This window comes from Channa argus, chromosome 23 (assembly GCF_033026475.1).
Source record: "Channa argus isolate prfri chromosome 23, Channa argus male v1.0, whole genome shotgun sequence".
NCBI lineage: Eukaryota > Metazoa > Chordata > Actinopteri > Anabantiformes > Channidae > Channa > Channa argus.
In genome coordinates, this window is record NC_090219.1 from 9,543,212 (window position 1) to 9,570,317 (window position 27,106).

Consider the following 27,106-nt stretch of genomic DNA (forward strand, 5'->3'; position numbering starts at 1 on the left):
TTAAAAAGCACCCGGGCTCAGTTAACGTTCAACTTGCGCGGTTACCTCTGCACCGGAAGTGAAAGGGCTGACGTGTTGAAGCTAGCTTCGACAAGTGGAGTGCTGTTAGCTGGATTGTGTGGTCTTCATGTGCATAAGCATCAACGCTTTTAATGTCGCCGCAGTCAGCACCTGCTCAGTTATAGACACGGTAAGTAGACCATACAAGCAGAACATAAACAATATTTGTCTAAAAGCTTATCAGGCTTCAGGACTGGTATGAAGCTAGTTAGCATTAGCTACTCAATTAGCCGTGACGCTAGCTCAAGTTACGTTGGAGAAGCCAGTCTGAATTTGTCAAAACATCTAATTTCACACTATTTGTTCTATGATATTAATGTGATCGAGCAATGTCGATTGTCTTTCCATTTATTTATTTCCTGTAATTAGGTGGCCATTTAACCAGACCGTTCGCTAGCAGTGCTTTAGATTAAGCTGCCAAGTTACACCCTTCTCTGCTTTTGATGTTTTACAGCAAGCTTCAACTGTACAGTGCCACCGCGATTACTATATTAGACAGGTTAAGATGAGATTTCTCGGCTTGTAAATTATTATGCCTACTCCTTGTTTGTTCACTGAGTAACTGCCAGTTATTTTTAGAAGTTACGATAAAGGGCAGATTGTAAGGGGAATCAAACTAGAGATGATATTGGCATCACACATCAGAACGGAGACTGAGGTATTTTTGGCAAGGAAGCAAGTTCAGAAGAGTAAAAACATGTTCTATGTAGTTTTGACATGCAACTACCTTTGGTGAAGTGAATTAAATAATATGAATGGTTGGTTGCTTTAAAATGTCAAATCAGGAAATCCAACTAAAACAAACGTGACAATGTACCTGTTTTAAACATTTACAGTTAAGAGCTAATTTTGATAAATGTCAAAGCTTCTTCTTTTTCTTTTCCTGTTCAGTGATCAATGACGACTTTGGTCAGCAATGGCTGTTGTGTCATGGAAGGAGATTTTACTTTTGACTGGACTGGTGGTGGGGTGTTATTGGAACAGTCTGTCGTGCGGCTTTGTGTTTGATGACGTCTCTGCCATCCTTGACAACAAGGACCTACGGCCTTCAACCCCACTCCGCAACCTATTTCTCAATGACTTCTGGGGAACCCCCATGGCTGAGGTAAGTGATGGCCCATGATGCACCTTTGTGCATATATCATTAAGGCTAATTATAAATAAGTTGGTGTACTACTGGTAAGAGCCAAAGTGGTACCTCTCAAATTCAAATATGGTTTAAGGGCCCTTCTTAAGTTGTTGAAATGTATAATAGCCTAAGGGAAACTTTAAGGAATACAGTAGCAAACCTCCTTTAACATCTCCTGAACTGTCTACTGATCTCTGTGTCTTTCACTCCAGGAGCGGAGCCATAAATCTTACCGTCCCCTAACTGTACTCACATTTCGACTGAACTACCTCTTCAGTGAGCTGAGTGCAGCTTCATATCATCTGCTTAACGTGGTCTTACACGCTGTAGTGTGTCTGCTTTTCCTGCGAGTGTGCCGATTGTTTCTGGACAAGACTTTCAGCCTGGTGGCAGCGTTGCTGTTTGCAGTGCACCCCATCCACACCGAAGCCGTAAGTGTACAATTCTTTGGTGAAGGCTTTGGGCTGTAAGACTGATTGATGTAAAGTTGTGTAAAAAAAAATAAATAAAAAAATTACATTTACCTCTGTAATGCATGTCCTATTGAAAAGCTGTAACATGGTCAGTTCTATCAGTCCACCTGATAGTCTAACACAAGGTCACCACTGCAGTGACACTGTTTTCTAGGAAGTAGCAAATCAAGTTCAAGTCTTGATCTCATTGGATCTTTGTATGACTTCCTTAGTTCAAGTGAGAAAATGCCATCAACCATTTCTCCTTAGTGTATGGTAGGTGTCACTGGAAAGACCCACCAGAAATGCTGGAGCAAAGCTGAGGCAGAGATGCAGATAATCCTTAGTTGACGGGCGTTAAGCTGTGACTACAACTGTCTAACCAAATGCAAGCTCAACAGCAATACTTCCAGTCAAACCCCTTGTAGAACCCTATCATAACATTATGCAACAGCTCTGTCTGTGGTGTTTTGTATTTCCAAATGTAAGGAAATACACTGCGCTGCTTGAAAGTTTATAAACCCTTTCAAATTCGCAATGTCTACCTAAATATAATCCAAAACAGGATTAGATTTTCACAAAAGTCCAAAAATTGGTTAAAGGGAACTGTGTGTTTATGAGCTATAGGCCAAACATTGATGTTGTTCTTCTTTAACTTGTGCCGTCTTTTCATTGTTTTTGGACGGACAAACACTTTTTATCTGTTGAGTTTCCTTTAGCATTATCACTGATTTATCGCAGTGGTCATTTCTCACTGGAATATTTATCATTTGGAACTGCTGGAGTTGTCCAAACAATTTGGGATGTGGTTAAAACGTTGCAATGCAAGGTTGTGTGTCTTTGAACAGTCCTCGTCCTTTCATGTCCTCTGGGCATTGTTTTTTTTGCTGTTTTCAAATATAAAACTAGTTTTAGTTTTTCATTTTTGATTTATAAATTTGGTTGTTAAAGCTTTTTATCGTGGTTGTTACGGGGACCACAACACTTGAACCTGATTGGAAACATAAACTCTTTTAATTATTGTTGATCATTTTATCTCGATCTCATTCTCTCCTCCTTGATCTATCTGAAAAGCCTCTTCACCATTTAGGAATTGTAATTCATCCTATTCAACACAGCTAAACTGACGACCAGACAGGCCCTGACCAGAGCGCATTCTGCTTTTTGGGGTGTTGTGCTACGGTTACACAGCGTCCATCACTGTGTCACTGTCCTCCTCATCGTGTTCTCTAAACTATGCCGAGTCTCTTAGACTTCTTGAATAGAAATAATTTGCCTCACAAATGAGCCCTTAGACTTAGTCCAGCAAATGCTCTCCGTTTTATCGCCGTCTGGAATCTCTCTCTCTGAACGGATCATTTGTTTTTGAGTTATGTTCAGAGCACTGAAGGTCCCTTCATGATAAGTGCAGACAAAGAGCCCCTGTGTGTCCCTCATGTCTTTCTCAGTGTGTTTTAATTATCTGTCTTTCTGAATGGACACTTCCGTCTTTCTGTATCTCCAACTGTCTTCAAATACAAATTATTTGGTGTACTCCACATATCTAAATACTTTAAAATGGCATTTAAGCATCATTGTAAACAGAAGTGGTCAGTAAGTAATACATTTACTCAAGTGCTGTACTTGGGATATAGAGAGATGTAATTTTGAAGTGTTTTACTGGAGTATTAGAAGTGACAGGGAAATATTTGAGATTAAATTCACTACATTTATCTGACAGCTTTGCTACTAGTTACTTGCTGGAGATGTTGATTCTTAAAAATACATAAACATATTTTCAACTACTACATGACTTATTAAATCAGCTCCATTGAAATCAGATCACCTTCACCAGCTGTGCTGTTCCACACCAAGATCTTTGAGCCGTTCCCATCATTTTCAGCAAATGTGCAAGGACTAAACTTGCACAAAGATTCCATGACTCAGACCTGTTGAGTAGCTTGGCAATAGTACAGACACATTTCCCAAAAGTTAATTATTGCTGCTTGACATCTAAGTTTCGTAGCAGTTTTTACTGATTTTTCTGTCTTAAAATGGGAGCAGAGGAAGGAATGACAACAATCATGGCGTGTGAGCTAATGCAGCATTGTGGCTGCCTGATAAAAGTAAGCTTAGGTAAATACCGTTGCTTTGTACAGCAGCTCTTTTTGTGCTTGTTAGATTTACAGACCCGTTCAAAGGACATGTTGTTAGATTCTAACGATTGGTTGCAGCAACTGAATTATTTCCTCAGCTACCGAGCGTAATGCTCATTCCAATTTATATGAAGCTGTTACTCTTGTAATGCTTTGTCTGGTTAGACTTATTTTGAACAATGGTTTTTAGAACCCTTAGAAGGACCTTAGCGGTGGATTTATGGTATGTGTAATTTCTGAGGACAGATTTTGGTTTAGGGTAGAAGAGAGAACGTTGTTTCTTCCACATGAGGGCAGTCATCATTTACACAAATGACAGACGATACCTTCAGAGAGTCTGCTGTTTGGAGATGCATATCGGCTTAGCACCCTCTGTGATGATTTACATGAACAACAGTATTTTCACAGCTGCATTCAAGGGCTTAAACATGTCGACTGTGACTACTGCCAATCGCAGACACGTGGGTAATATTTTGGATATTACTTTCTGTATTGGGAATATCCTTATTTTATCCTTATTATACTTGTGTCAAAGAGTTTCCCACAGGTTGAGGATTTTAATATAGTAACCCCCCCCCCCCCACACACACACACACACAACATAAATTCAATTCTTACTGTGAAAGTCCATAGCACACATAAAATACCTCCGACAAAGTATTGATTTTAATTTGTATCGATTCAAACTCATTATTAAGACTTAAAATGAACCAATGACATAACAGTAAATCTCTAAATCGGTTCCAATGGGGTGGAATGCTGACTGCTGTCGATGTTAATTATTAGGTCACAGGTGTGGTTGGCAGAGCTGAACTGCTTTCTTCAATCTTCCTCTTGGCTGCGTTCCTGGCTTACACCAAATCAACAGGGGCAGACCACTCCATTGGTAAGTCTACTCTCACTCTCACTCACACAGGTCCATGTAAAAGACGTACGTTTTCATTGTGTCCATCTATTTAAGCCATATTATTACATTTACGTTGTTCCAGTGTTTTCATTTAAATGCCGACACACATTTACGTTCACGTTTTCATGAAATAAATATTTAAGTATTTATGTATTTAAATGGTCTGCAGTTATATTACGCTTTGTTACCTATTTGCTTTACACTGATTCTCATTCACCCCTTCGCGCTCACAATCACACACACACACACACTCACTCACACCAATGGCCAATGCTCACTGCTCACTAAGAGCAACTAAGTTGGACAATTGAACATGTGACCAGCAACTGGGCTTTACCTGCTGTGCCACAGTCTCCCCACCCTTTAGATATATTTGTTTAGGTATTTAAACTCGAGAACATTTCTGTACACCAACACACCTCGACACACATTTGGTTTCCTCCAGTTCCATGTCCACCTTTATTTACACTTAAACAGAAACCAACAGAAACCACAACAGCAAGTCCCGACAATAATTTGGTTAGATTATTATCGATACTGGATTTGTAAAGACATGAAGGGGTGTACTGGTATCTTTGGGATGGGGTTGTCCCAGACCAAGCATCTCGGTTGCATGTCAATCTTGATCTCAATCAAGTAATTTTTTTTTGCTGTAATCTTTCTATTATCACTGTCCAGAATCATAAAGAAACAAAAATCCTCCAAGAATTACAAATATGTACTTTGCACACGGATAATGATTCAATGGTTAGTCAAGAATCTGACGTATGCAGTAAACAAACTTCGCAATGTGGCCCAGTATAAATTATGTGATTGTGATCCTGCTATTAAACTACCTAAAACTTACAATCCCTGCCATTTGTCATCAGCCTAAATGTTCACATATACTAATATCATAAGCTAAAATTGCCCAGGCAAGCATATCTCTCAAGACCCTAGTGTGAGCCTGTAAATCTCTAAAGCACTGTGTTCCGTCTTTGGCTTGTATCTGTATAGGTTGTTGTGCTGGAATCACCTGCCAAGTGTCTGTTAACAGTGCTTCCTCGGGTGTCTGGCAGCTCTTTTAAGCTGTGTCCCAATTCAGTGGCTGAATCTTTGAAAGACCTGAAAGCTGACCCAGCTTTTCCTTCCCTAATGAGACTGTCTAGCCTAACAGAAACTAAAGCTAATGGTCCATTCAGGCGGTGCTCATTAATTCTCCAAGTCAAATATTTCAAAGTTTAGAACCAAGATGTTGCTGACAAGTGGCCAACAAAGTAAAAAAAATAAAAGGAAGACACAGCGACAGGTTCCATGATGGTGTTCACAGGACAAGCTGGGATGTTTCACTTAAACCCAAGACGGATGGCTGGTAAACAGAGCACCAGGCTAATGGAAAATATATCCATGTAATGGCCCGTGATTAACAACATCCACCCTGCTAACAGGAGCAAACACAGGAGTTAATGTCCATCTTCCATTATTTTCACCCTGCAGTGGTGTAGAAATGTTTAAATTGTATTTTACCCACGATCGATTAAAAACCTTATGCGTTTACTTCACTCCAGTAAACTATGCATTTCGGTACCATTTTGCTATGCTGAATTAAATGGGTCACATCTTCATATTAAGACAAATTAAGGCTGCTTAGTTTTGTTATAGCGTTAATAATAATATAATATATTTAATTGAATTTTTTTCTAGTTTGGGCTCCCATCGCTTTGACGGTTGTTCTAGTGGCTGCAGCAACGCTATGTAAGGAACAGGGAATCACTGTTGTCGGCATCTGCTGTGTCCATGAAGTTTTTGTGGCACAAGGGGTAAGGTTCCTTTTTTTTTTCCACTCACTGTTTCTTTAACATTCTTAAATGTTATATGAAGGCGTCAAACAACTGCTAGCTTTGTAAAATGTTTTATATTAAATAGAGCAGTAATTCAGAGTGGAACAAATAAACATAAGTCAAATCTTAAAGTGTAGGAAGCCTTTGCACTCTTACATTGAGTTGACTCCGCCATTCTGTCTTTGTCATGTTGCTCTTTTCAGTTCACCTTGCCCTTGCTATTAGAAACTTTACGGCAAGTCCTGCAGGGTAAAGATGGCTTCCCCTATGCAGTCCTGCAGACCCTACTAAAACTCATAGTCCTCGTCATCAGTACCCTGCTGCTCGTCATCATCAGAGTCCAAGTCATTCAGTCCCAGCTTCCTGTTTTCACAAGGTAGGCAAAGTTTTCCCCAGAAGCTCCAACAATATACTGCTCAATTGTTAGTCTTTCAAGTTTCGATTTTGAAGGTATTTCCCACTTTCCAAATCCGACATAGTAAAAGCGTTTATAAAATTCATTTATTGCTTTAAACTAATGCAAAAATATAAACTATCAAAACGTTCACAGCATTTAAAACTAATAATAAAAGGAACAATTGAAAATGAGAACTGTGACAATGTATGATTTTCTTTTTTAATCAACTTATAAAAACAATAAAATGAGAAACATGGACACTTTGAATAGATGGTATTTTAAAGTTATAAGTTGTATTTGGTGACTGTGGGATGCTTCTGGGCGGCTCTGAATTAGTAGAACAGTCTCCCTCACCGCACCTAAAATGTCTCATTCAGTAATGTTCTCTGTCATCTGACATTACCAGTTCTCGGAAGAAACTGTTTTATGTAACTTTAAATTCATCAGTAGTCCACTACTGAGAATAAGACTCGAAGATATAAACAACAGCTGAAATAAACTATGAAAATGCCAGCAGAACTCGGGTTTTAATGAAAACACGAAGTAACCGATAACAGTCCTCTTGTTTGCAATATTCACATTGGTTCTACTTAGGTATTTGCTATCAAAAGCCCCACAGAGCAAAGAGCATGTACACAGGCATATGTGCTCTCATTATGTGATTTCTAGTATAATAATAATTCATGTTTATTGGATTGTAATTAACGATTTGATCTGGCCTGGTTTAAAAAAAACAAAACAAAACTATAGTTCTGCTATACTGTCTGCTAACCATTTAGCTGCTTCATCTTATCTGCTCAAAAGTAGCAACATTTGCAGATACAAAACAGCAGTGGAACACAGTCAAACTAGTGATTTAAATCTAACTGCATTGCAGGATTATGTATACACATTATACTAGTCTAGTACTTTATTTATTTTTGGATTATGTCAACTAAATTAGACATTATGTAAACTATTGCGTAATGTTTAATTTAAAGTAGAAAATCTTTTTATTGCTACCGACTTTCACAAAGAGCTCGGCATTAAAATGAACAAACCTTTGCATTGTAGTTACTGGTCAGTGCAGCTATGATCTTAAATAAGCAACATGTCAGCTGTGTAAAGGCCAAATCCACAGCAACAAATATTCCCTGTAATCCTCTTACATGACAGTGGGGGACAAAAACAATTTAACCTTTTAATCCTTTTGTTCCTCCGATGATTTCTTCTAAGTTTTGAATGCCATACTGGGGCCACTTAACAAATGGCGATTTCCCTCTTTCGGTGTGTTTATGTTCTCATAAAAATCACGGATTCGAATTTGCTAGTGATTACATCTCAAAAACCTGCACCTCTACAAGCACAGGAGATATTCGTTGTCTGAGAGTTTTAGAGTATGTTTACGCATTTTTAAGCATTTGTATAAAACAGATTACGTAAAGCTGTGATATACTTTGTCATTTTAGGAATTACAGACCTTTGTCTACTCAAAATTTGTTTTGTAATATATTGTATCAAACTAAGGCGAGGAATGGATGGATTGCACTGCGTTTACCAACTGAGCCAGTTTTTATTTATATAAATGAAAATTGGCAAAGACCAGAAAATGAACGTGTATCAGTTTTAAATTTCAAGCACAATTTGTCTTTGATGGTGACAAAATGCAGCAAACATGACCAACTGAACTGCATTAAAAAAAGCATAGTAATTTAATGTAAACTTTTTTGCCCTTATAATTACAAGGTTCCCCTATGAATCCAAACTAATGATATTACATGGTAAAGATAAAATTCCAGACAATTAGCCTAGTTCCAGCCTAATCCTGTAAGAATAATCCTAAAGCTGTCTCCAGATTGTCTGAGAGAATTTCTCTTAAGTTTCACAACAATACTGCATATTTAGATGATCACATTCGTAGTTGTGATTCATTTGCACAGAAGCCGTCTATTAAAACAAGTCAGCACTACTAACTGTAACATAGCATCAAAGAGAAAGACCAAGAGTTGAAGATGTGGGAATGTTACCTGCAGGTATATAGACAAAAAATAATTTTGTCACTGATGACAGACAGTATAATAGAGTCATCAAATGCTTCAAATGTCATTGTAGTTTATCATTGCTCCAGGTTTTTTCCCCTCATATCATACTTAGGCCTAGAGTATTTAGAGCTCTTTACTTTTTGCAGGTTTTGTACTGTCACAAAGTATTTTATTTACTATAGCAAATGGCCTGAACTTTTATGCAAATGAGACATTTCACCTCTCCTGCTCTGCTCATGCAGTGCTTTATTGGTCAGATTAACTTCCCCACTGTGTCCTCATGCAGATTTGATAACCCTGCAGCTGTCAGCCTCACTCCCACTAGACAACTGACTTTCAACTACCTACTTCCCGTGAACGCGTGGCTTCTGCTGAATCCCTCTGAGCTCTGCTGCGACTGGACTATGGGTACCATTCCTCTGGTGGAGTCACTCCTAGACCTACGTAACCTGGCAACAGTGATGTTCTACACCTTTCTGGGTCTGCTAGCATATCACAGCCTACGGTATAGGCACAGTTCTGCCAAGACTGTCATCATGGTAAGCTGGAACTTTTGTTTTGTAGATCATTGACATGTAACAACAATCAGATGCCTTTTCAAAGGGCTTTGCAATCAAGGGCTGAAACTGGCAACTTTGGGCATTGCCATAATGCTAATTAGAAAGAAATGGTGGTGGAATGGAATTCACACATTATCCAGACTTTATCTGGAGGGGGTGTATGTGTGAACGCAAGCCCCCAAGTCTGTTGGCTCTGACGTTACTCGGATTTTACCTAGCCAGCTCCCTAGTGCCAAGTCCAGCCGAGCTCATTTGTGGATAGAGGAGGCAAAACTCCGGAAAATTCCCCATGGGTGAGCGAGCGTGTGGATATCCATTTCCTGTGACACCTGAAGGTGAAGAACTCGTTCATTCGCACGAACACAACAACGTCAAACCCAAAGGACAACGAGATTTGTGAACTTTTGTCTGTAAGCGCAAACCTGGAAATGGTCAAACAAATACGAGGAACACCACGAGATTCTGTGGTACACGACCAGATTACAAAGCAAAACACTATCACTTCCGCAGCTTTGTTTTCGTATCATGTCCTGCCCCCCTGCTCAAAGTCCCCAAGCACCACCCCTTGCCCGGTTACACAGAGTGTCTCTTTTTAAGTGACAGTGCATCTCGCACAGACAATCTCCCGACGTTGGCTACATGTCTGAAATGGAAACTCCTGATCCTCCTGACATTCTCTAGAGTTCATGCCTGAAACGGGCTTGAGACCAAATCAGTTTCACAGAACACAAACAAACAGCAGTGTTTTGAATTTATCAGAACAGAACAAACAGGATGCATGAAAAAAAAGATAAAACAGAAGCTTATACTTGAGCTTTGAAGGAATGAGTGAGTGGTGATTGTTCATTGTGGCACACAAACAAATTAGCATCTGTTGTGCAAGAGGCCCAGTCGCTCTTGTACATAAAGGTCAGTGAACTTCCTCAAAGTATTGTTCTTAGCTTCAGTTTTAGAAAAGGGGACCACAAATCAACACACACAAAAATGAATTATGACCTTTTGCAGTGTTTACCCTCGTTTTATAAGAGCATTTTGTAAAATGTTGCGTAACAATATCACACCACCATTAACCTACTTAGTATTATTGCAAGGCTGCCAGCTGTCTTCCATGTAGGACACGACAACACTTGTCCACTAAAGTGTCTTTACCTACTTACAATGGCACTAAGATGCATCTAATTTATTAATTGACTTATCCACTGATTCATTTCTTGATTTCATTTATTTCTTCTATTTCACATACAGTAGGGTCCAGAACTCTGAGACCACATCTTTTCATGTAAACCTAGAAATCATCAGAAGGTTTGCGGGTTTAGAAACTCAAGTTATCACATATCACATGAATGTTTAGGATTATGCAGTCAACATAAGCATGTTTTGTATGCATCATGCTAATTTCTTTGTACATGAATTTCAGATCTACTTGAGTTTAATCAAGTAAAACATATGACACTCAGATACGCGCGTTTAAAGTAAATCAACTTTCAGCCTTTTCTTTTTTGACTTTATACACAGTTTCTTTTTTCAGTAAATCTATACCTTTTCATAACCTATCAGGTCCCAGCCTGCACAAGAGGAGGCACAATCTCCAATATCGTATCTCTTGAAATCCCCTCATTTCACACATCAGAATAAGCTTTATTATACAAGTATGTTTGTGCACACAAGGAATTTGACTTGTAGCTCTCCACGTGCAGTCTTGTGGTTATTAACTATTAATATATTAATACTAGATACCATGATAAGCACGTTTCCCACTGGGTACATGCTAATGATGAGACAGAGAGAGACAACATATAAAAGTTAAAGATGCTGCAAAAATCCAGATAGACGGAGGCGAAGAGTGCTTAAGAAATGAATGCGCATGGTTGTCAAATGTATTTGTGCGCACACAAATAGGACTATTGATGACGTATTAATACTTTCTGACATGTTTCAATATTTATCCCCCTGCAGGCACGTGTTTAATCAAATTTACGAAAGTTCACTCTGTAGTTACAAATGCACTGAAATGGCTGATAAAAGACTTTTTTTGTCACTCTGTTTCAGGCCCTATCTTTGATAGTCCTGCCATTCATTCCCGCATCCAACCTCTTCTTCCCTGTGGGTTTTGTTGTGGCAGAAAGGGTGCTTTATGTTCCCAGTATGGGCTTCTGTGTGCTTGTTGCACACGGATTTAAGATCATCTCACATAAGGAGTGAGTGCCTGTCCAAAGTTACAATCCTTTTTTAATAATTTATTATTCTACAGACTGAAAATAACATTTATTGTATCACCATATTACTGTAACTTGAAAATCTTTACATTTCCCTAATGTAGACACTTGAGGAAAATTTCCTGGTTAATGATTGGAGTACTTTTAACAACCCACGCAGTGAAAACGTTCAACAGGAATTGGGACTGGGAGTCAGAATATACTCTCTTCACTTCTGCCCTGAAGGTAAGTAGTAGGAGTTTTTCACAAACCACAGGGCCAGTGGTTCCACTCCCGGTCCGCTACGGCAAGACACTGACCCCAAAGTTGTGGTGTGTGCTACTCACTTGAAAGTCACTTTGGATAAAAGCATCTGCCAAATGACTAACTTTTTTTTTTTTTTTTTTTTTTTTTAAATCTCCTAAGTTGAATAACTAACAAACGTCTTTTCTATTTTAAATGATAATCATGACCCAACTTTTACGAAACAAGACAAACCTATTGTCATTTTTCAAAATGTCTTGCCACTTCAGGTCAACAAGAACAATGCAAAGTTGTGGAATAACGTTGGCCACGCTCTGGAGAACCAAAACAATTATGGCAGAGCCCTGCGGTATTTTCTCCAGGCCACTCGCGTTCAGCCAGGTAAGAAACATTCATAAATAATTATATTAAAAAGGTTTAAGTGAAGAGTTTCATATTTTATATTTGTTTTCAGTTTACAGATGCACAGTACTCCCACCAGATATTAACCATATTTGCTACCAGTACCAATTACACTGTCACCTCAGAATTACAGGCATGCAGTGTTTTCTTAAGGTTTCCACCCTGTTGTGCTAAGAGTTTTGATGCTGTGATAATCCCACTGTGTGAAGTGACCCCGCTTTTGAAACAGGCTAACAAAGCCCTTTGTTTATTGTTTGAAGGATCACTAATAGCTTCCACAAATGCATTTCTTAGTTTTCTGATGGCTTCGCATTAGAGCAACAAGGAAGCCGTCGGGAAAAATGTAAAGTGCAGCAAAAATGGGAGGAAACGGCACATAAAAGTTTAAAACGAGAAAGCTTTTAAAAAGCCAACGATTAACATTTACGAGGGAATTAGCAGTTTCTGTAAGGGATCTCAGAGGTGATGATCGGGTTACTTGTTGTTCTACATAAACTTCATAGCATTCACACATAGTACACTTGGCCTCATCTAAAAATAATAAAAGCTCCCCTGTTGGGTTTACAATGTTGTGTTTATACCTTACAAACTTATACTTAACATATATATATAATTTTACTTCATAAAATGTCCAGTTTGAGCACGTTAGGTTTCTCACAGGCTTCATAGCATCGCGTTTGCCTGGTCTCATTTTAAAGGGCTTCCCCGAGACTTAAGTGTAAACACATTAACCTGATGAGGATTTCCTGCCTTGCTAATCATAAAGCATCAGTTTTACTTGTCCTCACTGACCCTTTCAGTGCTTAATTTTTCCCACCGGTTCCCAGAATAATGTATTTTTCTTTTGAGCAATGTTGTCTATTGCTATACTGTTACTGTTACTTATCGTAATACATCACAATAACTATTTCACGTTATTACAGGGAAACATGTTAAAATGCAATGTTAATAAACCAGCAGGTGAAGTAAAAGTTTACGTTTTGCGCTCTTGTTTCCTTTTTTTTTGTTCGTTTCTGCAGATGACATTGGTGCTCACATGAATGTCGGAAGAACCTACAAGAATTTAAACAAGTCTAGAGAGGCAGAAGATGCCTACTTGGTTGCGAAATCCCTCATGCCACAGGTACCGTGTCACATACAGTCCACAGAAGTAACTTGCATTAAGGCCAAGTGAAAGTTCAAACTGCAACACTTCCTCATTCATCACTTGGACAAGACAAACCTCTTGGCTCATGTCTATTGATAAATTGTTTCTGCCTCCGGCTGTTCACTTGTCATTGAGGTAGCTGCCGGTACAGTGTACCATGTGATGGCGGAGGATAATATCATCCACAAGTATAGATATTTGATCAAATAAACTATCTAGTATTAAACTCCTTGAGGCTAATATTGATTAGGTTCAGTAATTTCAGTTTTTGCTTATTTGAGCAGTTTTGCATTTTGTAACCACAAAATAAGTGTACTTCACTTGCATTTCTCTTACTTAATTTCAGTAAATGTCCAATTATCAGTTTACCAGCGCTGATATCATGCAGAAGCCACCAACAACAACACACTATTTAGACAGAAAGAGAGGGACATATAGCGGAGATGGTCAGGATGTTGCATGGAACACGCATTCCTTTTATTTCACTTTAATTTTCAGGTGAACACAAAACCTTAAGACTATTAACTTCACTGTTGACCTCTCATCAGGTCATTCCTGGTAAGAAGTATGCAACTCGTGTGGCCCCTAATCATCTGAATGTTTACATAAACCTGGCCAATCTGATCCGGGCCAATGAATCACGCCTGGAAGAGGCCGATCAACTCTACCGACAAGCAATCAGCATGAGACCAGACTTCAAGCAAGCCTACATCAGCAGGCGAGGGTTTTTACTTTCCACGTAGATTTTTAAAAAAGCATTATTTTTTTTATGTTCATTCTCCACATTCATTCTTTTGTTTTGGAACGTTACTGTTCCAAATTCTAACAATAATCAAAAGTGGTTACCACCCGAAACTGATTATTTCCATCCATCATCCATCAATCTGTACAGTCAAGGACATTTTTCTAGCAAATACCAAGTGATAAGTCTAAAACCATGGCAACAGAACACAAATGTAATTTAAAATCAATGTCTTCTTGAATCTGCTTAATATGTTTTAACACACTACAATATACTACTTTCTGCTGTCTGCTGGTATTTCTTTGTAAGCAGATTCCACCTTGTTTGTTCTTTCTACTCTGTAATAATTACTACAGGAAACTTCCACTTCATTCAGGCATGACAGAAAATTCAGCTGCACTTAAGGTGCTTGTCTGGCCTCTCTGCTAGTTAGGGAAAGTGCACCAAACTAATGAAATGTCTACACAATTTTTGAGTTATATTTGACTGTTATGTGACTCAGAGGGGAGCTGCTGCTGAAGATGAACAAGCTCACAGAAGCCCGGGATGCCTACCTACGAGCCTTGGAGCTTGATCGCACTAATGCTGACCTGTGGTACAACCTGGCCATCGTCAACATCGAAATGAAGGATCCATCAGAAGCGCTGAAGAACTTCGACCACGCTTTGGAGCTCAGCCCTCGCCACAAGCTGGCACTCTTCAACTCAGCCCTTCTCATGCAGGAATCCGGTGAGCGAGCTCTGCAATGAGGAAGTTAAGAGTTTAAAATCGGATCCAGTCTCCAGCCAAAGTAAAAGTGTGGTTCAACTTGCTAATGGCTGTTCAACGCCAATTGGTGTGAACAAAGGAAATAACCTGATATTACCTTTTAGGGTGTAACCAAGTTTTTAAGAATTAGCCCTTATGTTGCAGTGAACCCTGCATGGCCCCCACAGGGTCCATGGCCAAGTTTCTCTCAGGTCAAGCTTCATTGATTCTGTGACAACCAAAAAATGTAAATAATCACTTACATTTACTGGAGCTTTAGGCGGTTTTTGTTTTCCGCCCATGTTTGTTTGCTTTTGTAAATCTTGTCACAGGGTTCATGCCCCCTGCTACCAACACATTCTTGCTGCAGGTATTTCCAAGTACGAGGAACAAAAGTCTTCCCTCGCATTTACCTCAGTGCAGCTCTGTGACCAATAAGCCTTTGCCAAGATCTCATCACAGGTGTGAAAGGTTTTCTTTGCCATTCCATCAGTCAAGGGATTTGTAACAACTGAATCGCTCCACCATTTAAAAGGTGACATACTGATTGATAACACGTTATTTAAACAACAATCTCTCAAAAAATGGTATTGCAAAACATCGCCCATGTTCACCAAACTCCGATTACTTCCTACATTCCATCTAAATAGATTTATAACAATCTTGAAATGTTTCTGTTCTGCACAGCGTTGTCTGTAAAGTTAGATTTTCAATGCCACAATTAACATTTTTGGCATTTTAAACTGTATTCTCCAGGAGCATTTCTATATTTTATTATTAATATTCAGTCTCTTCAACAAACGGTCCGTTTCTACACTGCAAAAACTCCATTGGTCAGTAGAAGCTCTCCCAGAAATGCTTTGCAGATAGTCCGAAAGTTCTTTTTGAATATTCAGACAGTTTGGTTCCGTGTTTTCCCAGACTTCAAAACATTTCATTTCTCCAGAAGGGGGTCAGGTCCACACAAGTATGAAAGTGGGCAGAGTTGCAACCATGCCAGAATAGATTTTCTTAACATTCCTCACATTCCTGTTTGTGTAACTGTCTGTGTTCACTTTTATGAATCACAACAAATGCCTCCAGCAGTTACAGTAATCTTTTGGAGAAGTTCAAATTTCAGAAAACACAATCAGTTCTGAACCCCAGCCAGGTAAGATGTGTGCCAATAGACTCTCCCTTAACCGCCACTCCTAAGTTTTCTGAAACACAATGCCAGTGCTGGCATTTAACAGACACCAGGGAGTATGTGTGCTACATATGAACTCAGTGTTTATGTTATTCATTTTTAATTTCCGGTAGATGATAAAACACCTCACCCTGTTTTCAGACGGCGAAGGTTGTCCTGTAATTATGCAAACTAGCACCAAGATTTGTTTTGGATTATATTTCTAAGAAGGGCTAAAAGAATTGTTGCTTTAACTGCAGTTCTACATTTGTTTGTCTTTGTTAGGCTAGTGTTCGTTTTTTTTTTTGTTTTTTTTTTTAATAAGAACTATCTGTGTGTGTGTGTGTCTGCTTTATGTGGCAGGTGAACCGAAATTCTGGCCTGAGGCCAACCGTCGTTTCCTCGCCTATGTGGAGGAGGACCCGGAAGATGCCAACGGCTACTTCAACCTCGGCATGCTGGCCATGGATGCCAATGAAAACGCAGCAGCTGAGAGGTGGATGCGTAAAGCCATCGGTTTGCAGGCGGGCTTCCGCAGCGCGCTGTTCAACCTGGCCCTGCTTTACTCCCAGTCCAAACGGGAGATTGATGCTCTGCCCGTGTTGGACGAGCTGCTGCACCATCACCCAGAGCACATCAAAGGCCTGATCCTGAAGGGCGACATCCTCATGAACCACAAGAAAGACACGCACGGTGCTAAAGCTTGCTTCGAGCGCATTTTAAGCATGGACCCTACCAATGTGCAAGGCAAGCACAATTTGTGCGTGGTCTACTTCGAGGAACGTGACCTGCCACGAGCAGAGCGCTGCCTGGAGGAGACACTGGCGCTGGCACCAAACGAGGAGTATGTGCGCCGTCATTTGAGTATTGTACGAAGCAAAATGGCTGCTATGAGTGCGGCAGGGCGACCGCTTACTACAGCACAGGGAGCAACCGTGACATCGGAAGAGGAGGAAAAGCCGAAAAGAGTTAAGGAGGCGGCGGAAGAGGTTGCTGAGGGTAAGAAGGAAGAGAGAGGTACTAGTGCTCTTGGAAAAGGGGCTGGGGTTGAGAAGAATGCGCGGAAATCCTCAACAGAAACCCTCAGAGGTGTGGACATGGACAAGTCAGAGTCTTTGGACAGTAGCCAGTCTGACAAGCGGACTAAGGGTAAGTCCACTAAAGAGATTAAAGATATAGAGAAAAAACGAGCAGCTGCCTTGAAGAGACTAGAGGAGATTGAGCGCATATTAAGTGGCGATTGACATGGTTGTAATTTATAGCTGGACTAATTTTGTAGAGCTCTTTAATGCTCCGTGGTCAGACTGCATTTCTCTCCCCCCCCCTCCCCCACCAGAAATGTGTTTTCCTAATCAACTAGCATTTTATTTCTTTGATTTAATCATGTGTTTGCTGGCCGCTCAGCATGGTCCTGTTGTTCTCACACTAATCATGGCAACAAGGGAAATGCTGATCTGCACATGAAAGTCATGTAACAATAAGCACAAAGGCCAATTTGGAATCAACTATTTAGAGCTTATGGCAGACGTAGAATGCCAGTGTGTGTGTGTGTGTGTGTGTGTGTGTGTGTGTGTGTGTGTGTGTGTGGTGATAACCTTAATGTGATTTCACATATCATAGCTTTCCAGTAGTTAGATCGGTTTTTGTTTTTACCATGTGTAGTCATTGTTTATCACTGGATTCTTCTCACTATGATGTGACTCACTTCTGTGTGTTATTGTTCTTAAAAACAGAATGAGTGTACAATGGACAATTAAAGGAAATTATGTATTCCCCATATTTACCCAAGGCAGACATATCTGCAGAGTTTAGGCCTTAAAATAACCCATAACACACGGCGTGCAAAATAACCATCCACACTACATCAACATCAGGCTTATCTTCTATTGCAGGTCCGGTAAATCTTTATTGATCCTATCCAGCACTTCCTGCCACTGCATCAGCCTCTGTGCTCGCAGCTGCCCTTGCTTCAAAATTTCATTGTGATCCCATCTAGAGACGATTATCTCATTCCTTTTGTCACATTACCCTCCTCACATCTCTACACCTACAGTATCTCACATCCTTTAGACACTACAAATTCATTAGAGATGACTGTTTTTTTCCTGTTTTTCTTGGTCAGCTACCCCACACACACATGCCTCTGACCTGGGCGGCGGCCCTCTTATTTATTTAATGGTCGACAATGATGTACACTCATACTTAACGTCACGCTTCATCATGTGTTCTTGATTTTCCAAAGTTCCTTCCACTTGATGAGACATTTTCACAGTTCATTCGCAGAGAACACATCCCCTCCTTCATCCAGCTCCACGCCAATGATGTTGTTTTCACGAAGTAGCACCAAAATATCATTAGCATGTTCCACATTTTTTTTCGCAAGTTTATGTACCAGCCTTTGTATTCACTTTCTTTACAGCTGTAATCGCTCAGATTAAAACCTATTCGTCATCTCTCTGCGGCTACTTCCGACATTTAACACAGATGTGGGCGAGGTGTCAGATTCGAACAAATCCCCTGCTGTGATTGCGAACACCTGAAGAAGAAGAAGAAAGTGGCCAATAACAGTAACGATAGCATCAAAGGACACTTTTGTTACTGCAAAAACCTTTTAACAGCGTAGTTTCAACAGGAGCTGATTGTAACAGAGACAGGTCAGCAGTGTTCAATTCGTCACACTCATTACACGGCCAATTATCTGGAACTGGTAGAAATATTCTTCCTCGCAGCTGATGTTAATGTCTTCACAGCTCTCATGATGCTCCTGTTTTCGCTTCACAGTGCAATAATTAGTTATAATAATATTTAGGAAAGAAGGCAGATTACTGTAAGTTAACAGCACTGTGGTGGTACTATGCATTGACCTTGTTTAGCCCAGAAGTTCCATGTACATATATATATCCATGTACAGTGTACTTGTATCCAGTGTTATTTATCATTTTTATATGCACTGCAAATGCTGTAAAATGTTTTTGTTGACCACTGACAGTATGCTTTAAAGTCATGGTGCATTATTTTATTTTATTTTTTTGTCTAATATTCAATGTGAACTGTTGCCTGTAAAACATGTTCTAGATCATTTTCGCGTTTTATACAGCGGAGCCCTCGTCAGTGTTAAACATAGATGAAATATTCCGTTAGCCCCGACAGGTCGCTTTGAACAAGGAAGCATTCAGATTGCATTTTCTGTTTGTGCTTTATTTTGCTCAGTGATTTTTCTTTTTTTTTTTTTTTTTTTGTATGATGATTTTGATTTTAAATGGGGGGTAGCCCTTGGTGGTGGTGGTGGTGGTGGTGGGGGCGGGGTTCTAGGTTATTAAATAAAGTGAGATGACGACTTATCTCAGTGAAGCTAATCTTCCTGTTGGTGTTCTGCAGAAGTGTATATGCTGCAACGGGCCACTGTGCTGCCACAGGCGCATCATGCCGTCCCTCGCAGGATGTTCAGGCCAGTGCCAATTCAATTTGAAATCCCCAATCGAGTTCCACGTTGAAATCCAATGTACCAAAAGTATGCTCTCATTAATCCCGCCGATCAATTCAATTTTCATTGTAATATTGTTCACAAACACACGGCGGATTGGTATCCTTTGACAGGGCTTGACTTCCTGCACTGGAGAAGTGTCTGTTAGTGTCATCTGGAAGAGTGTTTCTGCTAGAATCAGAGACATATTTTAATATAGGGAAGTCAGAGGGCAGTTAATGTACATTTAGACACTAAAGCCTTGAAAAGCAAGTTGAAAATTGGTGAAGTTGCCCTTTAAGTAGCTGGCAATGGGGTAATCTCTTTTTGTTGGGGCTGAGGAAATATGCCTACGGTGTCTGGGCCTAATATCCATCAAAAGTGTCAATGCTTAGCAGCCCTTAGTTATTACATTCGAACTGTGTGGGATTTAAGCGTCACAGGAAAACTAAGTGACAGCTCTTCAACACTGAGATGGAGTCTGATCCTTGCAACTTTCAAGCTGTCAGTCACAGGGCCTTTTATTCCGTGTGATGTATTTTCTGCGTAGACCCTTTGCTTTTATTCTGCCAAGGTCGTCCTCCATTCATTTAAATTCACGTTCACCGACTTATTGGACACACGTCTTATTAGTTTTACACTTTCACAAACCCCAAAATGTTCACAAAAACTAAGCAATAATAAACATTCAGCAGCTACAAATTCACAAAATGATAAATTACATTGAGGATCAATCTACATATGGCTGTTAGATGATTGTGGCCATGATTTGCACAGATTTGGACAATTAACTGTTGAGAATTGTAACTGAATGCTTAGTTGAAACACTTCTTTGCTGGACTGTTTGAAGTCTTGTTTACCTACATCCACATCCAGTATCAGTGATGGATGTGTGGTCAGAAATGTGCTTTGATGTATCTATGACCAACATTGATGTCATGGTGTCCCGGCCATACACCTCTGAAAGATAAACCTGTGGTTTCAGTCGGCACAAAGATAATCAACAGGACTTAAGTTAGCCTTTAATAATCATGTATTTGTCAGTTAACAAATGAATATTCACTTTTATAATACTCAACTATCAATTTCCTATCACTACATGCAGGCAGCAGCTAAATTTCATCAGAAATCTTGTTTTACAATTGACTGTGTTTCCTTACAAAGTGCTGAGGGGGTTGTATGTGCAATCTCATGCTCTTTGTGCGTCACGTTGAGCCGTTGACAAAACGTACACTATCTGTTTGCGGTTTACGAAACAAGGCTGGTCACACAGCCACTGTATAATCGACCCTTGTTGTAGCTTCTTTTGGTTGACTGGCTGCTTGTTTCTTAAAATTTCAGGTATGTAGGCCTGCAGTACCTACTGCTGTTAAGACACATGCTGCCCCGGGGGACCTTTCCATCACTCTACACACGAGGTTTTCAGCTCCTGATGGTCTTCAGAGGGGACGCAGCACTAAAAAGCCTGTGAATGTCAAATTGTAGAAAGTCCCCATTGGTGAAAGAGAGCAGTGAGGCATGTATTCTTTTTGTCCATAGTCCGGGTCTAAGTACAGTTATGTGTATTAATGAGGTGGGGGGGGGGGGGTTTCACCCTGTGAATTATTAGAATAAAATGAAATGGCCGAGGTCTCATAAGTAGGATTATGTTAAAAGGTAAAAGCAACAAACGTGACCTAAAGGATACTGGACTATTTATTGTGTTATTTATTTTCTGTGTTCACTTGATTTAATGAAGAAATCAACACCACTGAGATTACATCTGCAGTTGTGCCTTGCAGCTCTCAAATATCAAAGTGTGAGCAGATGGCAGAAACAATAAATATACATAGTTTATCTACTTTTCATTAACTGGGGGGAAATGTTTGTCTGCGATGTTATCTGGAGTAAGAGGCCGTGAGCCTCGAGCTATCCAACAAACAAAAACCTGCCGACATGTTCTTGGTTTATGCTGTGCCTTGATACAGAACATTGAAAACAGGGTGGAGGGGTACAAATATTGGCTGCAAGTCAACTTGCTCAACTTTATTGGCTTGCATCAAATTTTGGGAGGGCCACACTGCAAGTGGAGGGGGAAAAAAAAAAACAAAAAACAGACATCAGCAATGCTGCTTGAATTAGATTTTAAATCAAAAGTGCCAGGTACTATAAACCAGCTGCCTGTGGTTAGATTCCCACTGCAACGAAACGAGCACTAATTAAATGATATGTAACACTGTGCAACTGTGAGAAAATGACAATGCGATGACAAGTTTAACAGTTGGTCTTCCTAACCTGCTGTCTGGCATGAGATAAGATCATCATGTAGCATAACAAAATTTAAAATTAAAAAAAAAAAAGAGAGAGACCGCACACATTCGGATTCCTTCCAGATTCCTTTTCCAAAAAATTTACTAGCCCTGTTTCCAATCTCAGGTGTTAAATAAAGTAGATGAAGATAACATGTCATCATGTTTCAATGCACATTGGCCAAACAAGTTGGGATCTGCTAATTTATCTGGCTGCCTCCTTGCAGCCAAATGGCAAACTGCTGCACTTAATCTGGTCGGTGTACATGCAAACGCAGCATCTGGAAGGGAAACGACGTGTACTGGAATCCACTCGAACACAAAATGTAAAGGCAGCCTGCCAATTAGATTTAGCTACTTGTGTTCAACTGGCTGCCTTGTTCTGGTGCTGTAGGGACGAACAGATGTTCTAAAACATCAGGAGTCCTCCAAATCAGCATTTCAATGGATTACTCACATTCATACGTCAACTGTCAGAGCTTTGAGACAGTGACTACACAAGTAACTGCAGGGTTTTGGTGGTGAAGAAACACAATGTATCACTACAAGAGTGATGTGGAGAATTACTACACTGCAAAAAAAAAACTTACTCAGACCTTTTACGTGTCCAGTTACTTAGTTGTTCCATGAACGCAGCCCTCTCCTTATCCACCTGTAGTGTCTTTACCCACCGGCAGACTCTACAGCCCCTCGGGGACTCACAGGTCAAGGCCGGACTCTGAAAGCCTTTGCTGTTATTGCTCCGGAGGTTTAGAGCAGCCTCCCACAAACTGTAAGAGATGAGATATTATTGAGCTCACAAACTTTTAGATGCTATTTTACTTCTAACGGTGGTTTTTGCACAGTGACTACATGTTCTCGGACAGTGTGTTGCTTTATCCTCTAAAAACCAATTTTCTGCGGAGGCACAGTTATTTACTGAGCCTGTACTGAGTGATGAATGGAGTCCTTTCTCCTCAGGGACACACCTGGTAGGTCGGCTGGGATTTGATCCCGCTGACTTCTGCATCCTATTAGCACTGGATCCCCCCCCCCCAAGGCTGTGTCCCCTCTCCTCTGTTATTATCCCTGTGTACCAACAGCTGCACATCTGGTCAGCAGTCTGTCATACTGCTGAAGTTCAACACAGTGGAGAGGATGGTGGATTTCAGGAAGGACCCCAGCCCCCCTCCCCCGTCATGCTCTTCGGCGCTCTGGTGACCTCTGTCGAGTCCTTCCCCCTCACCCAAGGCCTCAAGTGGGAGTAGAACTGCACTTCTTGCGGCAGCTGAAGATGTTTCACCTCCCTTTGAAGATGTTCGTGAAATTTTACACTGAAATCATCAAATCCATTCATGTGTTTGCACCTGACACCAAGACAAAGTCCTAGTACTGTTAAATGTTCTTAACCGTGCTTCAGAAATAAGTGTTGTCTGATTTGTGATCCTGCCGCTCCACCCATTGAGCTACCGGGCTGCACTTTAACACTGAGTACTAAAGATTGTGATGCGGGATTAAACACTGATCTCAGATTTATTCACATTACATGAAATTGAAGAATTTAACTGCTGAAACTGGTGCTTTTACGAGACGCTTCACTCTATTCAGTTGTTAACATCCGCTTCTTATGTCACGTGAGCTTCTCACCTCTAAACCGTCTCAAACAGCAACAATCAGCACAGGGTGAAGCTGCGTCATCCCGTTCACCATTCGAGGATTTGTACGGTCACCTTTTACATAAATCTTAACTGCCGCATTTGTGATTAGGATTTCGTGCATCTGTGAATGCAAATCACCAAAATCAATTGCAAAAATATTATATTGCAGATTTCTGGTTAAAGTACTGAGCCAACCAAACCTGCTTAATGTCACTGCAGGGTTAAAGGACGAAACTACTAAAATGTCTGCTGGTGATCGGTGTCCAGTTTCCCAGCCACCATCACACAGTAGTTACTGTTGTTACTGTCGCCAGTTGATTTACTCAGTCTGTTACCTTTGACCCCTGTGTATCTGAACACATTGATGAGCTGCATGGCAAACAAGCCGGATAAGCTCATTTCGGGAGGGTGCACAATACATCTTTTAGGTATTAAGGAGTCCTGCTAAGCGCAAGGACTTTTAAGTCACTGAGCAAATGTGAACCCTCACCCCGTCCTCTTTAAGGCTGAGTTTGCCACCTGAGTGCTCAGCTCCCATCTGATCCTAGTAAACTTCACACTGCAACACAAAAGAGGCCTCAGCGTGTTGTATGAAGCAGAAGAGTGGACCAAACAGGATTCTTATTATGAAAGCTCAAAGAATACAGTAGAGAATCTTCAATAAAAACAGATAATCATTTTTGACTACATTTTAAAAAGGTATTGAAATTTGTTCTCAAACTGCTCATTTACATATATTACTTATTAATAATAATCACTTTATTCATTTATACATAGGCATACGCCAAAAAATTGCAGTTTGGTGAAATCCAAAATGCCCATAGTGTGAGTGGTTGTCTTGTCTGTGTGGGTCTCAGCCCTGAGAAAGACGGGTCCCACTGACAGCTGGGAAACGGCTCCAGCACCTCAGGATGCATTCGTTTGAAGTTTGCACGCTTTCTTTTGATTCAGCTTTGCAAAGGCAGTGTCTGAGGGGTGGTCTCAGCGGTGCCCTTTACTGACGTGTTTGAAGAGAAGAATTTCAGACATGCTTGGTGCATGTTAAATTCGGGTTTTCTATGGGGATCACAAAAATGTTGGGTGTCAGATTCCCTCTGTCATGTCAAAGTAACTGTCTGGAAAGTAGGTTGCCTTATTTGGCACTTTATGGCCAAACACAGAATGCAACCAGTTGTTCCCTCTGCACATGAAATCCTTTCACGCACGCACCAGAAACATTGCTGGTGAGCACACACAATAGTATTTCGTGTGCACCAGGCATTATTGCATCCTCACGACATTACTATACGCAGTATAGTTTGCAAGATAGTTTTTCTGTCTGGCAATTGCTTATTTTCATTTGAAACTACTGCAAAGCGATGAGTTTCAGGTTTGACATCTAAGTGGCTCCCTGAGGTGCAGCTTTATGCAAATTCATTAAAACTGAGCATATACATACGTGTACAGTCATGGCAAAAAAATATCGGTACCCTTGCAATTCTCCCAGAACCCTGCAACCCTTTGCTCAGAAAATTGTTCCAGTTTCAAATGTTTTGGTTTTTTAGGGGCTTATTCTTTTCTTTGCACTGGAACAACAGAAAAAGGAAAAGTCAAACTTCATAATAATTGCACAGAACTCAAAAACGATTGTCACCCTTAACTTAATATTTGGTAGCGCCCCCTTTGGAAGAAAAAACTGATATCAATCGCCTGCCGTAACCACGAATGAGTTTCTTCCACCTCCATGAAAGCAACCAATGTTGGACTACTCTTCTTTTGCCAACTGCTCCAGGTCATTCAGATTTGAAGGACACCTTCCCCCAGCTGCTGTTTTGAGATCTCTCCACGGGTGTTCTGTGGGATTCTGATCTGCACTCATTGCTGCCCATTTCAGAAGTGGGCCAGAACTTGGACCTCCACCACGTTTGACTGTAGGGACGGTGTTCTTTTCTTTGAAGGCCTCATTTCTTTTTCTGTAAACAGTGCCATGATGTCCTTCACCAAAAAGCTCCACTTTGGTCAGCTAGTGCGAGCTGACACTGTGTCTGCAGATCAGCTTGAATTAGTTTCAATTCAATTCAACTTTATTTATATAGCGCCAATTCACAACAAAGTCATCTCAGGGCACTTTACAGAATAAAGTCAAGATTATAAAGATGTATAGAGAGAACCCAACAATTCCCCCTGGAGCAAGCCATAGGCAACAGTGGAGATAAAAAACTACCTTTAACGGAGAAACCTCCAGCAGAACCAGGCTCAGGGTGGACGGCCATCTGCCTCGACCGGTTGGGGTGAGTTGAAAGGGGAGAGAGAAAAGAACAGAGCAACAAAAAGCAACAACAAAACATCGGGCAGATTGGTAGGACCAGTAGCTGCACACTGGAAGACACACAGCTTCAAAGCCGGGGACACCTGCAGAAAGGGACAGAGAGAGGGGGACAGAGAAGGACAAAGACAACTACGGGAGAGAACACAGAGTTAATGGCATACAGTGGTGACAATTGTGGGGTGAGAGGAGAGGAGAGATGGTCAAGAGGAGGAAAGGAGCTTAGTGCATCGGGGGGTGGGTCCCCCAGCAGTCTAAGCCTATCGCAGCATAACTATAACTAACTATATGTTTTATTAAACAGGAAAGTTTTAAGCCTAGACTTAAAAGTAGAGAGGGTGTCTTCTTCCCGAATCTGACCTGGGAGCTGGTTCTACAGGAGAGGAGCTTGATAGCTAAAGGCTCTGCCTCCCATTCTACCTTTGGAAATTCTGGGAACCACAAGTAGGCCTGCATTCTGAGATCAAAGTGGTCTACTGGGATGATATGGTGCTATGAGGTCTTCTATATTTGATGGAGCCTGACCATTCAGAGCTTTATATGTAAGAAGCAGGGTTTGAAATTCTATTCTAGATTTAATGGGAAGCCAATGGAGAGAAGCTAGTGAAGGTGAAAAATATATGTGTGTGTGTGTGTGTGTTTGGAAGTTAATCCGGGTTCTTTGTCCACCATTCGAACAATCCTTTGTTGTAATTTTTTTATTCATTTTGCTCTTCCCTCCACATCCATGGAGGTCAGCTACAGTGCCACAATAAGCACGTCAATACCAAAACATTTGCAATTGGAACAATTTTCGGAGAGAATTGCACGGGTGACGATATTTTTAGCCATGACCGTACATGCACTGTTCCTCTTTAAAAGCAACCCACAAGTGCCAAACTACAACCAATACAGGGGAATCTCAGCCTGTTTTAAACCGCAGGGGACACACTACTGCAGCACAAAGGTCATGACCGTCACCAACACTGATCTTAATTTGCAGATTTCACCGAAGAACATCAAACAATGTCAGTGAATTCAACTGGTGCCCAGTAGTCTGACTCAATAAGTCACATGGAACTGTTATCAACGGAAAAACACACCATAATTCCAGTCAAATTTATTTTTACCCAAAGGCCAACGAGGCACAAGGACGTCGTTTGCACAGTCAGGGATTTACTATGGATGCAGCAACAGATAAGACAATGTCATAACTGTAATCAATACTGGGATGTGTCCTTTGTTCCTACTGAATTGCCCCTAATAAAGTTTTTTGAATTGAATTGAATTG

At 40.6% G+C, this 27,106-nt stretch overlaps 1 protein-coding gene across 2 annotated transcripts; it reads left to right on the forward strand.

Moving 5' to 3' along the window:
- The first annotated feature begins 42 nt into the window (after positions 1-42).
- tmtc3 (transmembrane O-mannosyltransferase targeting cadherins 3) lies at positions 43-27,106 on the forward strand. 2 transcript variants are annotated; one of them, XM_067493857.1, is made up of 15 exons: positions 43-190; positions 952-1,165; positions 1,402-1,620; positions 4,563-4,662; positions 6,367-6,482; positions 6,707-6,879; positions 9,208-9,460; positions 11,531-11,679; positions 11,802-11,922; positions 12,210-12,321; positions 13,362-13,465; positions 14,038-14,207; positions 14,734-14,960; positions 16,507-17,292; positions 20,948-27,106. In XM_067493857.1, the coding sequence occupies exons 2-15, from the start codon at positions 977-979 to the stop codon at positions 20,953-20,955; spliced, it is 2,727 nt and encodes a 908-aa protein (XP_067349958.1). In that variant the 5' UTR covers positions 43-190; positions 952-976; the 3' UTR covers positions 20,956-27,106. The 2 variants fall into 2 exon arrangements, with proteins under 2 accessions (XP_067349958.1, XP_067349957.1); XM_067493856.1 differs by lacking the exon at positions 20,948-27,106 and having other exon boundaries at positions 44-190; positions 16,507-19,419.